We start from the raw sequence: 17,858 nt of genomic DNA on the forward strand, positions 1-17,858 counted from the left end.
TGGTATCTTTAGTCATATAATACTTGACCCTCCCTTCGCCAGCAATAATATTTCTATAACCCTCCAAAAAGAATTGGGGGGAAAAGCATGACCCTCCCCAACAATTTTTTGATGCCTTCTGTACTGATCTGCACTTGGCAGATATACAGATAGCCATGTTTTTTTACAATCATGACACACATGATTTAACCTCTGCTTTCTCATCTTACACATAACACTCCACCAAGATGGTGGCCATTTCAGTAGATTTACTCATTAACACTGTTGTGGAAACACAATAAGCATGGAAACTAAATGCACACTTTCTGCATTACTTCAAATGCTAAGTTACTCCTGTAGTAAACTAGTATTCACATGAAATAAAACATTAAGACCATTCAACAAAAGCACAATAACAAATGTTGCTATGGACTAGTCACTGGGTCATTCCACGTCAATTCAACCAGAGCCCACGCACTTAGGTCTCAAAAAATTCTGAAAAAATTACCAGGTGTACCTATGTTACCCAGGAGACACACTGTAAAAATACTTTTTTGTAAGATCAATACTTTCCAAAATACAGACAGTTTTACGGGAAGAGGGGGGTGTCGATTTTGTTCGGCCTCTTTTTTTTGTCAAAATTCACAAGCCCATAGCGCAAGACCTAAACCATGTAGGAGGCTCACATTTTGCATGCTGGTACATAAATAGGAATAGTATGTAGCAAAATCGTCATGTTTGGTCTGGATGATCCTGCATGGTCATAGCTGTCCCTCAAAGTTGATCAATATTTTATTGGAGTTTTTGACTGGGCTCTGTTTATGTTTAGGACTTCAGAAGTATTTAACATCGGCTCTTGATTTATTTTCCTTATTGAGATAAGTAGAAACACTCTCACAAAAAGCAATGAACAGAAAATAAATTCCTTCATGGTCTTAACAGCAGACCTCACAAGTCTGAAAAATCCTTTTGGTTCTCATTTTCAGAGCACCCAAACACCTTGTGGGAATATACAAAGATTTTTTTATATTATTTTCTTTATTCTCCATGATCCCTTCTTTTTAATAACACCAATTTGACCTGTCTTATGCAAATCTTTCTTTTTTCTTTTCCAACCTGAACATGGTCAAAATGCACTATTGAGATCAATATGTTTTATACAGAGTTACCACAGTGCCACCTGTGGTTGTATGGAGTAACACAATTGATCTCAATGGTGCATTTTGCCCATGTTCAGGGTGGTGCCCTCTGTTGTAGCTCCTCCCGGCCAGAACCATTAAGTCCCGCCCTTTCCGCTATCCCCGCTGGACCTCTAGATTGAAAAATCATTAATGCAAGTGAATGTGAGAAAATAATTATTTTCTGGTCCCGTTTGAATTTTGCCATGAATGTGAACATATGTTGTCTGTGAATTTTTTATATAAATGTTCGTGTAAAGATTGCTACAATTGAGCGGGTAGAAGTTTGATGCGGTTAAACTTTGTGTGAGAGCACTTTGTGGACTACAACTTTCCGCTAGACGACAGCGAACTAGTTTCCCATAACAACCATCAGTTGGTCGAGATGTAGAGGGTTATTAAGATCGACTTTGAACACAGTGAACCATACAACTTTACAATCACACTGTATCATAGTGCTAATGTGTTGAGTGAAGCTAGATAGAACTACAGTCTATGGCCAGACAAAGTTAGACGCAGTTCATCTCAAACAAGCCCAGCAAGTGATGCTGTTCTAGACCTTCCGAAAACGTGATTCAGCACTGTTGCTATGGTAACTTACTCCAAATAATATTTTAACCCAGCTATCATTAGCGAACTGTTATCTAACGTCTTCCATCAGATTAGCGTTATAAACAAATAGCTATAATATAAATATTAATATTTGCCTAATTAACCATGTCTGGAGATACAGAGGACTGTCCGCAACTTGAACTTGAAGTTGTTATTGGATTTAATGGTAAAATATCTTTTTTTTTTTTGCAATTCTTAAACTTTCATTACATTTGTGTAGAAGTAACGTTAACGTTACTTAACGTTAATGTTATGCTAAGTTAACGTTAACTTCGGTATTAAAGTTAACTTAACTAACTTTAAGTAGGGTTAACTTAGCTGTTTCCTCTAACTAGAAGTTAAGGGCATGTAACTAAAGTTATCTGATAGCAGAGTGTGAAAATTCATCTAGCATAGAAGCTACAGTGGGGACAACAATTCACTGGTCACGGGAAGGCTGACGCCTAGAAGTTAGCTAACCTTACCTTAACGTCTACCATACTCGTTGACATCTAATGTTAGCTAACGTTAGCTGACACTGATTTGTCAAAATGTTAACTTAACCGTTTTGCTAATCCTCAGCCCTCCATTTTCCTTTGAAATAACAAAATAAATGTTTCATATAGGCTAGGAGTAGCTAGCACTAATGGTTATAGGCCAAATGTACCTCTGTTCTTCATTCCAGGCCATGTATTTTCTGGAATGGTTGCACATCCGGACAGGGAGCATCTCATTTACTGCCTTGGGTGCAATGTCATCATAAAAAGCCTTCTCACCAATAAGCAGGATATTCTTTACGGCCACACCAACAATGTTTCTTGTGTCACTGTATCAAAAAGTGGGCGATATGTGGCATCTGGACAGGTCACTTTCATGGGATTTAAGGTATGTTGATTAACCGTGGGTCTCTTGGCTGTAGAGCAAAGGGAAAATTTGGTAAACCACCTTACTTACATAATTTGAGGGTGCTGATTCTGAATATTTTGTTTACCAAGCTCAATTCTAAGTTCTAAGCCGCCGTTTGAACATTATTAAAGAAGCCATACTATAGTTTATTAATGTATTTAGTGGGAACATGATTACTGTTAACATGTAATAAACTCGGAAATTCTAATCAAAACACAATCATATTTTTATTGCTAACATAGTGAGTCACTTATGTGGTGTTTAATGCATTTCATCACAATAACAAGTTGCACAAATAACCTTCAACTCAGAATATATCCTACAGTACAAATTAACTTAGATAGCGGGAATAAGCCTAATGCAGAACTGCATCTACCGTCAGCAACAACCGACAAGTAAAAAACATTTCACTTCTAGTAACACTGGATTTGGTATGTGTGCTTGCCTCCATACTAGAGCTTGATAATGTGCTCTTTTAATATGCCATTGAGCAGCATCACTTATTGGTGGTAGAGCCTCTGATCCTCAACATCTAGAAAACAGAGTGGCTCTGGCATAGTGTTGTCACGATACCAAAATGATGACTTCGATACAATACCTGCCATAAATATCTTGATACTCGATACTGAAACGATATCCAAATCCTAAAATATCTGGAAAAGAAAGGATGCAGGCCTCCTCCAAGTGTATTGAGTCATTTGTGTTGAATTTGGTGCACTTTTGGTCAATTCTGGGTTTTAAACTTCTAAATTTCCTACATAATTATTATTTTTGTAGTCAGTAAAATAGTAGTTTGTGTGTGATTAAGTCCTTTATTGTTTGTTGGTGTTTTGGCAATAAATTACCTTTAAATAGCCAAAGTAGACTAGATCAAGGTCAGTGTTCAAATTACTGCATGCAAATCACCTAATGCTATGCAGAAGAGCCTAATCTTTAGGCCATCTGATGTAGACTACCCTAGGCCTTCCCGTCTTTATAGGATTTCTTTGAAAGTTGCAAAGGGGAAAAAAGTGAAGATAGTCTTCTTTGATCCCAGTGTAATTTAATAAGTACGTTTCAACCACTCAGGTCTTAATCAGATAGGCCTACACCATTATCTGTTGCAATATCTGTGTGCATTCCTATATTAGGTATATTTCTTTGAATGTTAACATCATTTGCTACCACATAAAAAATACCAAATAACAATACAAAAGTTTCTTACAAACTTTCCTGCATACTTCTTAAATGTGCTGCAGTCAGATGGGTGTCCTAAAGACATAACTAGATCTTGAGCATCTATTACCAGTGTTGAATGAGCAGTTTTTGCAGTGATCACTACTGGACATTCCACAATGCTAGACAGCACTTGAGTGAGGATAGACTTATTTTCACTTCACAAATAACCATCGCTATCTGCAATAGCTACAGTACAGGGACATTAATCAGTTCATAGCTGAGGATTTGTCCTAGGTCCACTTCCCTTTCAGCATCATATGCAGTAATGATGCACTGGAGAATGTTTCTTTTTGTTGCACTATAAAGGATATCTAGTCTAAATTTTTCGCAAATAATGCAATCTCCATAGCACTCTTCAGCACTCCTCAAACATGCACATTCTTTCATTTTTCTGCATGGCTGGAATTTAAATGATAGGAAAGAGCACCAGTGAGATGTTTTAACTAGGCAAGCACAGTCGCCTTTACAGTAAAAAAAAAAAAACAGTGTAAATCCTCTGTAAAGACTGACAACTGTTCATAATAGTTAGTGACAAAGGACTTTCTACAGAAGAATGAGCAGTCACCTACTATTCTATCGATATTATCAAGGAATCTATTTTGTTTCTAGTATAAGTATATATACTCTTTTGATCCCGTGAGGGAAATTTGGTCTCTGCATTTATCCCAATCCGTGAATTAGTGAAACACACTCAGCACACAGTGAACACACACTAATCCCGGCACAGTGAGCTGCCTGCAACAACAGCGGCGCTCGGGGAGCAGTGTAGGTGCCTTGCTCAAGGGCACTTCAGCCGTGCCTACTGGTCGGGGTTCGAACTGGCAGCCCTCTGGTTATAGGTGCGAAGTGCTAACCAGTAAGCCACGGCTGCCTTCTAAACGTCATACTGAATTTTAGCTATTATTTTAATTAATATTTTAATTTTAGCTTATTTTCATTTCACTTCACTTGAGGGTCATTGGGGTAATTCCTGTCCTGTCCTACAACATAAAGCAGTTGTCCCCAAACTACGGCCCGCCACCTCATTTTGGGTGGCCCCCCAAAACATGTCCGCGGTATATAGCATCTGGCCCGCATGGGAGTACGACATCGTCAAACTATAACTTCTGTAATTTCCCCCATTCATTCTCTATGACGAGTCTTAACAGTACACATGTAATACTCTTTTTGTCCACTGGTGGTTGTTTTGGCGCTGTTTTGCGTTTGCCAACGAAAACGGAATGAAACGTAGGCCTACCTGCAAACAATGCAAGAGGCTGACTGCATTAGAGCTCAAAGTATTCTAGAAGTGTATCAATTAATTTTTAATAACTAACTAAGTCAAGTCATATTTCTGGGACTTGTCTGGGACAAGTTCTCATCAGGTGAGTGAAAGTGGTCATTTCAGATGTTTTTGCCTGCACTTCATAAAACTCTCATAGTTTGAGAACTTCAAATTATTTGTAGGATATTGCTTGTTCACAACTTGAGCTGTGTATGCAAATACACAGAGTTCAGAGTTCACACATTTTGGATAAAATACACTTTTGGGACTCCCTGCTAATACTTTTGGGAATGTTAAAGTCTTTTTATTAGTATTATTTCATTTGAGCTACATTTTACACTGATATGGCATGATGGCAATATAAACACAGCTAATAATGGTATTAAATTGCAGTAGCCTATGATTAAATGTAATGGAATATTCAACTAAGGTAGACTGCTGTTGTTCACAGCACTAAGCTATTTATGTTTACTAATATACTCCGAATCTCTGGCCCTCTCTTAGAGCCAGGCATAGTGAGCTGGCCCTCGGAAGAAAAAGTTTGGGGACCACTGCTCTAAGCCGTCCTTTCAGTTGTGCATTCAGATAGCAAGGGGCTTTAAAGAGAAACAGTATTGGCCATTTCTGTTTTTGCTTCTTTTTCGCTGGTCATGATGAATGTCTGAGAAACTCCATCGCTATCTTGTTCTAGTCGGTGCCTGCCGTGTATGTGTATTTAAATGCAGTAAAGCAATTCGTTACACTCGTTATAGGCTACTTCCTGACACTGAGGCTGTTGGCCCGGCGCCGGCCCAAAGTTGCAAGGGTGTTTTTTTCCGCTCACTGACTCCAATGACTCCGAAGCTGTTAAGTTTAGGTAAATTAAGCTTTAAAAACCTGCATATTAAGCTAAAAAAATCAGAGGTGTAAAAGTCCGGCTTCAGAAAGTGCTGACACATAGGCTAGGCCTATTTGCTTCAACCATTTAATAAACCAGGTGATTCAAATTGGCACAACTCCTCAGACAGGTAGATGAGCTAATTTGTAAAATCGCCTGTGTTAAGTGCACAGATAGAACCAATACATGGTAGGACTTCTACACCTCTGAAGAGATGGTGGTCCAACGGCAGACCACAAGTGCACACATGCGGCGGTATAGGCCTACCACCAGCGGTCCGCTTGCTGCCAATCTGATTTTGCTATCTGGGTGGTTACAGCATGTGATTCGGCTGCGCAGTAGGAAACCTTGAAACCGCGCACTTTGGGTGATAATCTAATCAATAAACCAAAAGCGATTATAGGCCTATAATTGCATTCGTGAGTCAAACAGACTACCCCACTAATTCTGTAGTAGGAAGTGATAGTGATTATAAATGGAATAAGTAGCCTACAGTAATAAGAACTATGAACTGCAATTGTATATCCTTTCCACATGATGGCACTAGAGTTGTTCCTACGGATCCGAGTAGCCATTCAAAGATAACCTGAAAGAAAAGAGTCGCCTAACATCAAATCATCAAAATGAGGCGCGCTGACTCGCTCAATGAATAGCAGTCTGCAACAGATGCTTCAGAATGTGTGCTCCTGGTCAGTGAACTACCAATAAAACAGCAAACACTAAATGAAAGGAAGATGTAAGCCCAAATACTTCTAGATCGGGCACAACCTCACAGCATGATTTCATCAAACATTCAAGGATGATGTCTCGGTATGGACCGGCCAGGGATGGATTATAGTCCATGAGCCACAGGCCCAAAAAGGGGTCACTACCACTTGGGGGGGCAAATTCTCACTATATTTTTCTGAAAGCTACATATCTCTGGAGTATAAAATGGTATGATAGCAAGTTGGATCTTGTAGCTTTGTGGCTGTACAGGCCTTCAAAGTTGACCTCTGATTTGAAAAAAGTAAATTCCGCCTATTGTCTTTTTTTGTTAAACCACTCATAAGAGCCCAGAAAATAATCCAAACATCATTATTACTGATGCATATGTGGTGTTTGATGTTGGCATACATATTTTGAATCATTATGTGATTTTGCCCCTCATTTTGGTTGATAAAATGATTTGGTTGATAAAATGATTTATGTATAATAATGATCAAATCTACGTTTTCAGAAACACAGCGTGTTGCAGCACTAATTGAAATGGCCACTACCTCAATAATCAATGTATTTATACCTTCCTACCTCCCAGCAGAGACTTGAAATACAATGATTACATAGGTCTGCATTGCTATGCTATTTACTATTTGTAAATGTACTATTCAGAAACACCCCAAAATTCAGTAAATTAGTATTATATTGAAACTACCCATAAGAGATATTCCAAGAGATCAAAACATCATGATTACCAATCACATATTACCTTTACATTCAAGGAATACCATATGAAAATTGTTCACATCACCACATGTACCCAGCTTAACATAAATATTATAATTTTATAATGACCAGGGCACATGAAATACATACAGTAATTTCCTGTGTATTAGCCGTATTGTGTATAAGCCACAGGACAGTGTTTTATGCAAGTTAAAAGAAACAAAACCATATACCATATTAACTGCCCCCGTGTATTAACCTCATAGCTGAAGAAATTTTGCAAAATCAATGTATAAGCTGCAGCTAATAGTTGGGAAATTATGGTAATTGCATCACAGGTGCTAAAATGATCTACATTATACATTTCAGTTGTACTTTTGACTAGTAAGAATGTGGGAATGAGATGTAGATGAACTGGTTGGTGAAAATATTCATACTTTTAACATTGTTATCATTATGTACAATTATTATTATTATTATTATTATTTATTATTATTATTATTATTATCATACTTAAAATTGTGTTTCATCTGATGTTAAAATAATTTCCATTGAAAAGAAATAACTATTTTCCAAGACTTGATCTACAAGTACATACATTTACAACAGTTTTAAAAATTCTACACAGTTAGATCTGATGAGACAGCAACTGAAATGGGATCAATCCATTTTCAGAGGAACATGAGTTCATTTGCATATCTACAGCAGGCAAAGCAACACAAGAGGTTAGGGATGATCTGATTCAGGCTCATACTACAGGCAAAGATCATGACATAGAGGCTGGAGTCAGATACACCTAAGCACAAATTCCATGATACATTGACAAAGCAAAAATTAAAGACATTTACGAGCATGAGTCAAAAAAAAAAACACAGGCACATGGCAAGACCATCATGTTAAAGACTGGACATGAGATAAGTCTTTTGTCACCCTCTTGGACCTTAACCATGGTCATTGGCGACACCTGAGGGGACCCCAAGGAAAACCTCTAAAGCAGCACTTGCAAAGCATTTGCAGAAACTTGCATCACTATCAGATAATCTTCCAGATAAATATAATACAGCAACAATCATTGATGGAATGTCTCTGGTCCAGAAAGTCAATAACAATGTCTCAACTTATGCAGACATTGCTGCTGCTATTCATAGCATGATCCGTAAAGAGGCAAAGCAGAGGCAGATCATTTTTTAGATTACATTAGATTAGATTTAACTTTATTGTCATTGTGCAGAGAACAAGTACAGAGACAACGAAATGCAGTTTGCGTCTAACCAGAAGTGCAAAACAGAAAAGTGCAATGTGATATACACAGTATAGGCAGGTGGTGCATAGACAGGACAAGAAATCCTTGTTGTCCCTGTCAAGGTTGCCATGGTCGTGGACACCTCAACAGGCACAGGCAAGGAGGCATCAGGTGGGGGGGGGTGATGGGGGCTTAGTTTGTTGGATGTCACCAGGATGCAGAGCTAGAGTTTAGTAGGGTGACAGCCGCAGGAAAGAAGCTTCCTCTGAACCTGCTGGTTCGGATGCGGAGAGACCTGTAACGCCTCCCGGAGGGGAGTGGGGTGAACAGTCTGTGGTTGGGGTGAGAACAGTCTTTGATGATGCGCGCCTTACGCAAGCATCGCTTGCCCTGGATGGCCTCGATGGAGGGAGAACAGTCTTTGATGATGCGCGCCTTACGCAAGCATCGCTTGCCCTGGATGGCCTCGATGGAGGGAGAACAGTCTTTGATGATGCGCGCCTTATGCAAGCATCGCTTGCCCTGGATGGCCTCGATGGAGGGAAGTGAGGAACCGGTGATGTGTTGGGCAGTTTTCACCACCCTCTGCAGTGCTATCCGGTCGTGGAGAGCAGTTGCCATACCAAACTGTGACACAGTTGGTGAGGATGCTCTCGATGTTGAGAATGGGTGTGCGTGTGCTAGCTTTAGACTTCCTGAAGTCCACAATGAGCTTTTTGGTCTTCTTGGTGTTGAGAGCCAGGTTGTTATCAGTGCACCACAATGTTAGGTGCTGGACCTCCTCCCTGTAGGCCGTCTCATCGTTATTGCTGATGAGCCCAATCACCGTAGTGTCATCTGCAAACTTGACAATGGTGTTAGAGCCATGTACAGGTGTGCAGTCGTATGTGAAGAGGGAGTAGAGGAGAGGGCTCAACACACATCCCTGTGGTACACTGGTGTTCGATGGTTGAGGAGGTGCGATTATCTAACCTAACAGACTCAGGTCTGTTGGTTAGGAAGTCCAGAATCCATAAGTTTGGTTTTTCTTTTATCACAGACACATATATTGGTAGATGTTTTTTCTTTACCTTGACATGTTTCGACGTATACTTCCGTCTTCATCTGAAGGTCACACAGTGGAGTAGTGTGACGCGTTTTTATCAGCTGATGTTGTTACTTCTGATGACGATGGAAGTATATGTCGAAACATGTCAAGGTAAATAAAAAACATCTACCAATATATGTGTATGTGATAAAAAAAAAAAAAAACTTATTTATTTCAAGTGTAGACACAATGAATGCAATACAAGTAGTCCAGAATCCAGTTACAGAAGGAGGTATTGATGCCCAGTTCACTGAGTTTGGTGATCAGTTTGGAGGGGATGATGGTGTTGAACGCTGAGCTGAAGTCAATGAACAGCATTCTTACATAGGTGTTGCTATTGTCAAGGTGGGACAGGGCAGAGTGAAGTGCCATAGAGATGGCATCCTCTGTGCTCCTGTTCTGACAATGATGAATTCGATGAATAAATTAAAGATCCTTTGTACTCGTTTCAGCTACAATTTAAAAAACATTTGTACTGCAGACCTATGTATGTCATCATTTAACATTAATTTCAACTCGCAATTGAAAGTAAGGAAGGTAGAATAGTAATGATCAATAAGGTCTGCATTCAGGCATTGCCATAACATGTTGCTCTGAAAACTCAAATTAGCTTTTTTTTTGCACATAAATCTTGAATTTTATCAACAAAATGAAGAGCAAAATCACATAATGAGTCAAAATATGTATGCCAACATCAAACACCACATATGCATCAGTAATAATAAGATTTGGATTATTTTCTGGGCTCTTATGAGTAGTTTAACAAAAAAAAGACAATAGGCGGAATTTACTTTTTTCAAATCAGAGGTCAACTTTGAAGGCCTGTACAGCCACAAAGCTACAAGATCCAACTTGCTATCATACCATTTTATACTACAGAGATATGTAGCTTTCAGAAAAATATAGTGAGAATTTGCCCCCCCAAGTGGTAGTGACGACCCCCTGTGGCTCATGGACTATTACTGCACGGGCCTACCGGGCCCAGGCCCAGGGGCCCAAGTGGTGAGGGGGCCCTGAAGCCCAAGCCTTTGCATGGAATCATTGCCTCAATATCAACAAATAAGGATGTACTGTAGGCTATGAATCTGATTGAATTTAGTATTGGCCATCCCCAAAATGCACCAGAATACAGGAAATCACATCAAACAAATTAAACATTTTCTGGGGGAGGACCCCCAAACCCCCCCTCCCACATATACGACAATTAGTGGGGGGCCCTTAATACATCTGGGCCCAGGGGCCCGAAAGTTCATAATCCGCCCATGGGACCGGCCTTTCAAAAACCTGAAAGAATCCTTATTCGCCAGCAGGTGTGAGACTGTGCTGCATTCTGGGCAGTGAGCAGTTATATTTGGACAGTCAGCTGCAACAAAGTTTGCTCCTGCGAGAAATAGGCTAGTGGCCTACCTGAAAGTAAGCTAATTTTCATTTGAAACAGAAACATTTTAATCCTATATTCATCGTAGACTTAGATTTACTAGCCCCACAGTTTTTAGTGTTCATTGAAGAGCAGTGAGTTTCAAATGTACCATTCTCTTTCCCATTTTCAATTGACTAAATTGTGTGCTCATTTTGGTGGATCTTGCAGTCTTTCTGTTTTTGCAAATCGTCTGCTTGTTTTAGTAAATGGGTACACTATTTTTTTTTTAAAATCTTAGTGCAATTTAGTAAAATAGATAAAAAAAGATAGATAGATAAAAAAAAGATTTTAGATAAAATAGCCTATACTTTTGGGACTCCCTGCTAATACTTTTGGGAATGCTAAAGTCTTTTTTTAGTTAGTTAAATTAGTATTATTTCATTTGAGCTACATTTTACATGGCATGATGGCAATATAAACACAGTTAACAATGGTATTAAATTGCAGTAGCCTATGATTAAATGTTTGTTGTTCACAGCACTAAGCTATTTAAGGTTACTGATATACTCCGAGTCTCTGGCCCTCTCTTAGAGCCAGGCATAGTGAGCTGGCCCTCGGAAGAAAACGTTTGGGGACCACTGACATAAATAGTATAATAATGCCTTATTTTTTGAAATTCCTATGATATCTGATGGCAAAACCAAAAAGTATGTGAATTATGCTAATTAGCAAGCTTAAAACTCAAAATTGAGCTTGGTAAACAAAATATTTGAATTCAGCACCCTCAAATTGTGTGAAATAGCCAGTTGACCAACTTTTCCTCAAATTTGCCAACAGGACTTTTTCTGAACGTTTGTTAGCTATCTGCTCTCCCTCTATAAATGTTGGTTTAGTTAATGTCGTTTTTTTCTGTTCTCTAGGCAGATGTCATTATCTGGGACTTTTCAAAGAAATGTATTCATGCTCGTCTTCAATTGCACAAGGCCAAAGTTGAAGCAATAGCATTTTCTCCGCGTGATAAGTACCTAGTAACTCTTGGAGGCCAAGATGACAGCACGTAAGCCTGGAGACTGTTCACAGTTTAACGTTAGTTGTTACATTTAGAAAGACTGTGCTATGACCTTTGCAAAGTCGTTGCAATACTACAAAGCTACTGAAAACAGAAAATAGTACTACTAAGGGCAATATACTCTAATTAAATACATGTCATTGCAGTGTGGTTGTGTGGAATGTGGAGACCAAAGAGGCCATCTGTGGCAGCCCTGCATCTGCCCACAGTGCAGGCCATTGTCTGACTGTGCAGTTCTGCAACAACACAGATGATGTGTTTGCGTCTGCTGGCTGGTAAGACATGTGTCAGGTTGTGAGAAACAGAAGTATAGGGTTTCAAGACAATGTTATCTTCATCCAACGAAATTTGTTATTTCCTCCTCAATTAGTGGGACTATTCGAGTTTGGGAACTAGATCTTGCCAACAGAAAAATCCGTGCAACAGAGTGTCAGACTGGCCAATTGAAGAGGATTGTCAAGTGTATTGAGGTGAGATCAATGAGGTGCCATTGATGTGAGTACATCATTTTCCCCCAGATTGTCTTAAGGATTTTGATTGAATTGCATTAAGCAGTAGAACAGCATCCTCTGCTGCCAACTACAGTAACCATTTGTCTGTTTAAACAATTCACTTCCAGATTCAACATGATGACGCCTATTTCTACTGTGGCACAACCAGTGGTGACATACTAAAAGTTAATATGAAGACCAGACTTCTCAATAGCTTTGGACCTGTAAAACAAAAATTCATCAAAGTAAGATGATTGGAAGATTTATGATAGGATTTCAGACAGATTTTTACCCGTATTGATGTTATTCATCTGTATTGATTTTTTATGAGCTAGTACTTTGTGTCATTTATTCATTCATTCCTTTGTTCAATCCATCATTCATTCAGTCGGTTATTCATTCATTCATTCATTCATAGGGAGTGATTGCTATGAAAGTACTGAAAACAGGTGACTTGTTGGTTGGGTCAGGAGATGGCATATTAACCCTGTGCTCTGAATCCAACTTTAAAACATTGAAGTAAGTACTAGGTCATTGGATCATGACCGCCGTTATCAAGGCATTTGACTATAGCCTTGTTGCACTAGAATAGTTGCCCTTTTATGCTCAGGACCTATCAGTCTTTTTCATAGTTAATGTCACCTACATTTTCTGACTTAGGTCATGAAGTACTAGTCAGAACTGCAGAGTTAAGTGGTCATTCATTGAGCTCATCATATATATCTGAATCTGAAAAGTGTGTGGCCTGACTTGCCCACCTCTTTCAGACAGGTGCAGCTGGAAGGAGGGGTGACCTCTGTCACCCTGCGGGGTGAGGGCCAGCAGTTCTTTGTGGGCACCGAGGCCTCTCAGATTTACCGCTTCAACTACGTGGACTTCAAGGAAAAGCTCATTGTCACCAGCCACAGCAGTGCTGTGTGGGATGTTGCTTTCCCCTAGTGAGTGTCTTTTGCATTATTGTTTGACGTATTCAATTGGTGATGTCTAGGCTGTTTTCTAAAATAAAGCCTTTTTTTACCACAAGAGGGTACTGTGGGACAGAATATCGACATACCCACAGGTGCAGGTAGAAGGGTTTTTCATTGCAAGATATAGCTGGGGAGCCAGGGGAGTTGGCCTGGGATGCTTGGGTTGGGTTTGTATCTTTGATAAGGCAATACGCCATGTTTGTGCTATGGTGATGGGGATTCCTAGCCTGGCTGGCACCAGACTGATTCTCAAATCTCAGTTTTTTTTGTTTGTAACATTTTATTTATGATGCTTTTTTCACAATAACAGTAGAGGGTTAAATGAAGGAAAGAAAAAGAAACAGGCATACAGAGCTACAAGAAAAACAAACAAAAAAACTGAAAATATAGCAACATGAGGTCATAAAGATAAAGTATACAAGTGGTAGTCAGTCAGGCATGGTTAATTAGCCTAAATTCACAGTTCTAGGACATTTACGTAAATGGATCATTTCCCCCATATTTTCTCTCCAATCTCTCTTTGGAGCCTTATGGAATATGTCATCTGCTCAAGGAGGTGTAAATGTTTCACAATACCAACAAAGGTACCCACGGTAGGAGCGTCGTCGTCTCATCGTCTTTGGTCAATCCCTCAGGGAAATGGCACAAGTAAAGAGTCTAGGAACGCTTTGTTCACTTCTGATTTCTAAGGGGTGTAACCAGAAGTGAAATGAAACTTAACATGGTACATTAACCTCTTACCATATTTTCAAGTATAGCATACATCTATAAACAAAGGTTTTTTAATGCAGTTATTTTACTCATTTCCAAAGCATATATGTCTGTGTAACACTGTTGCCATTAGTGGAGCCATTGGTAGTGTTCAAAGAGCCTGTAACCCTACCCCTTTGGTTGTTATCAGATAAATCCCACACCAGATAAGTGCTTGATAGGTTCCTGGGTTTTTGGTGATTTGGAAATCGCTGTGAATTGAGGAATTGATGGACGAGCTAATTGAAATGCACTCACAGATTTGTCTGGGTTCACCCAGGCTGGGTGATACCAATACTGCCATGCAATGCAGAAGTAGTTGTGAAAGTAATGACTAATTATGGGGTAAACTGCTACATATTTCTTAGTGGCTCCTCTGAGCTCTTTGCCACCTGCTCAGAGAACAACATCAGAGTGTGGCACACCGAGACTTCCAAAGAGATGCTGCGGATCTCTGTACCCAACATGACTTGCAATGCCATCAGTTTCACACCAGATGGCAAAAGCATTATGAGTGGTAGGTTCCTTATCCCCAAGACCTTTCAGCAGTCAGCTAGAGTTATGTCTGTCACTTCCAGTTATTGCCATAAGAAGCATATGAATATGAGAATATTTGTTGGTTAGAATGTCAATTCATGTCCAGTTTAGTCTAGTGTCTAACATTACCTGTGTTGAACAAACAAATACTTACATGCTGGTGAGTTACATGGTGGAATATTACCCTCTAGCCTGGAGTGATGGCAAGATTCGCGGCTTCACACCTGAAACTGGGCAGCTGAAGTTGACAGTGCACAACGCCCACACAATCGGGGTAACTGCCATTGCTATCACCAGGGACAATAGCAGGATCGTCAGTGGGGGTGGCGAAGGACAGGTGAGGCTGTCTGCGGCCAGATGTTACGATTTTATTGAAAATGTGATGCCATTGTGTTAATGAGTTTTGCACTCTGTAAGTGCAGTCTGTTTAGCTTTGAAATGCTACTGAAGGCTCTGAAGTATTATGACGTTATGCATAACTCCTACTTTATCTGCAAACTAGGCTAGTACAGTACCTCATTGCAATTGTTTGTGGACTGTTTTTGAAAATCTTTGATCTTTTTAGATTGTTTCATTGTGATTGACCCTCACAATTATGTGATAATGTAAACAACATATTGTATTAAAGTGCATAGTCTAAACTGATTAATGGGTGTCTCTGTCTCTTTTGTCTTTGTCTTTTTGAGGTTCGAGTGTGGGAGATTCTGGCAGATTCGCACTCACTGCTGGAGACCATGAAGGAGCATAAAGCTTCAATCAATTGTATTAAGATCAAGAGCAATGACAAGGAGTGTGTCACCGCCAGCTCCGATGGTGCCTGTGTCATCTGGGATCTAGTGTGAGTGTAATGACAGGTGTAAAAAGGAATTTGATAACTTGGACAAATTGATGTCATAAGTACATACTAGTGTTGTACAGTGCAATTAATTTACAAATTCTTCCACGATCATGTCATGTCAAGCTGTGTGGAAGATTAAAGCAGTTTTGTAGTAACTGAACCTGTGATCTTGGTGCTGGAACCATTCACGTGTATTGTAGTTGAACTGTTGAGGTACAATCATAGATTCAGTATACTCTATGCTGATTGTGTCTCATAATTGATATCATTTCTGTCCCTGCAGGCGTTTTGTCAGAAATCAAATGGTGCTGGCCAACACTTTGTTCAAAACAGTCTGCTACCATCCTGAAGAGTATCAGATCATCACCAGTGGCACAGACAGGAAGGTAGATGACAGTCATGTGTGCTAATGTCCCCTTCCTCAATACTCACCCTGTTTATGTAACCTCAAAATTAATATCTATAATAACATTATAGATAAACATAAGGTCAATGTCCCAAAGCTGTTGTGGCTTTATTATGCCTATGTGGATGGGAAAGCCGCTGTGTCAGTAAGCAAGTAAGACTGAAACTCCATGTCCCACATATTTTGTGCTCGTAATTACAAAGATAGCCGCCAACTAAGATACAGGACCTGTGTTTTAAATGCAAGTTGGGTTTTGTCTAAAAATAACTTCAAATAACAATTGTGATAGGAGGCCAGCGTCAGAATGAGACAGCTGCCAGCCCATGAGACAATCACGCGTGTGTTCACAGGCATAAACATGTTCTTTTGCGCTGTATTATGTTTTGTTTGACAGACACATCCAGCTTTCATTTGCATTTGGAGAACTTATTAGGACAAACTGATGGTTGCCGTTTGCAGTCCAAAAATAGGTTCTCTCTTGCTGTTAAATGACACACACCATACAGTATACCCCCTTATTTCAAATAGAGGAAACACTGAAAAGTAAATTGACATTAACAAAACAGACCAATGATTAGCATTCACATGCACCTACACCTCCGGAGTGGATCTGCATATCAGTTAAAGGGAAATGACTGACATTCAACTATAAAACATTACTCGGCATTGTAGTAGTTTATACTGGAGAGTGCTACAGAGTGTGTGATACAGAAACATGCAATTTTAAGTTTGTATGTATTTGTGACTGTTGTATGCTGTGTCTCTTGGTAGATTGCTTATTGGGAAGTCTATGATGGGTCTGCCATCCGGATGTTGGAGGGATCTCTCTCAGGTGCCATCAATGGCATGCATATCACCCTTGATGGAAAGCATTTTGTGACAGGTATGGGGAATTTGTTATTTTTTTTTATATTCAGAACATGCTGACTCATTGCACCCATTGAAAATGTCAACTCTCAAAGCAGACTTGGTATGCAGACTTCGTTTTGTGATGTTTGAAATTCTTACAGCGGAGGAAGACTCAGTGTCGCATTGTTGTTTTTTATTATTATTATTTCAGTTCATTCTGCAGTTTATAACCCAAACTCCAGACTCACTCATGTTAGTTTGTATTTTTCAGTAACCTTTACCTTTAAAGGAATTTAAACAGATTACTTTGTTTTAAAGTTAAATAAATAATTAAATAATCCTACCCTGCTTACCATGCCTATGGGTAGAGGAAAAGTGATGAGGTGTTATATTATTCTTCATGCAGGGGGAGATGACAAGCTGGTGAAGTTGTGGGCATATGAAAATGGAGAGATGACACATGTAGGCATCGGGCACAGCGGCAGCATCACCAGTCTTAAAATCTGCCCCAACAGCAAGTTTATTATCAGCACCAGTAAGGATGGAGGAGTGCTGCGGTGGAGGTACCCTCAACCTGTTCACTGAGTTCTGCCCATAAATTGAATCCAGAAGGGGATTCATGAATTCATTACTTATAGGCCTAACATTTCAAATAAATATTAATTTTATATTATATTTTTGTACCAAAACTGAGATTTAGATGACTTCTTGAGACGCTTTTGTGTTTTTATATCATCTCTATAAAGGATTCAATATTATTTTCTATAAGGTGTTTCATTGCACTTTTTACACATTGCACAATTAATCTGCTAACATTTTAGC

The 17,858-nt window shown here is 39.4% G+C and overlaps 1 protein-coding gene across 1 annotated transcript; it reads left to right on the plus strand.

Annotated features, from left to right (window-relative positions):
* Positions 1-1,773: 1,773 nt before the first annotated feature.
* LOC121705538 (cilia- and flagella-associated protein 52-like) lies at positions 1,774-17,709 on the plus strand. The gene is made up of 14 exons (XM_042086567.1): positions 1,774-1,935; positions 2,434-2,633; positions 12,049-12,185; positions 12,344-12,472; positions 12,568-12,667; positions 12,817-12,933; positions 13,107-13,207; positions 13,456-13,626; positions 14,775-14,923; positions 15,135-15,280; positions 15,630-15,781; positions 16,065-16,167; positions 16,959-17,070; positions 17,443-17,709. Exons 1-14 carry the CDS (start codon positions 1,875-1,877, stop codon positions 17,619-17,621), a joined length of 1,857 nt encoding a protein of 618 aa, XP_041942501.1. The 5' UTR covers positions 1,774-1,874; the 3' UTR covers positions 17,622-17,709.
* Positions 17,710-17,858: the final 149 nt, after the last annotated feature.

Source organism: Alosa sapidissima, chromosome 3 (assembly GCF_018492685.1).
Source record: "Alosa sapidissima isolate fAloSap1 chromosome 3, fAloSap1.pri, whole genome shotgun sequence".
NCBI lineage: Eukaryota > Metazoa > Chordata > Actinopteri > Clupeiformes > Clupeidae > Alosa > Alosa sapidissima.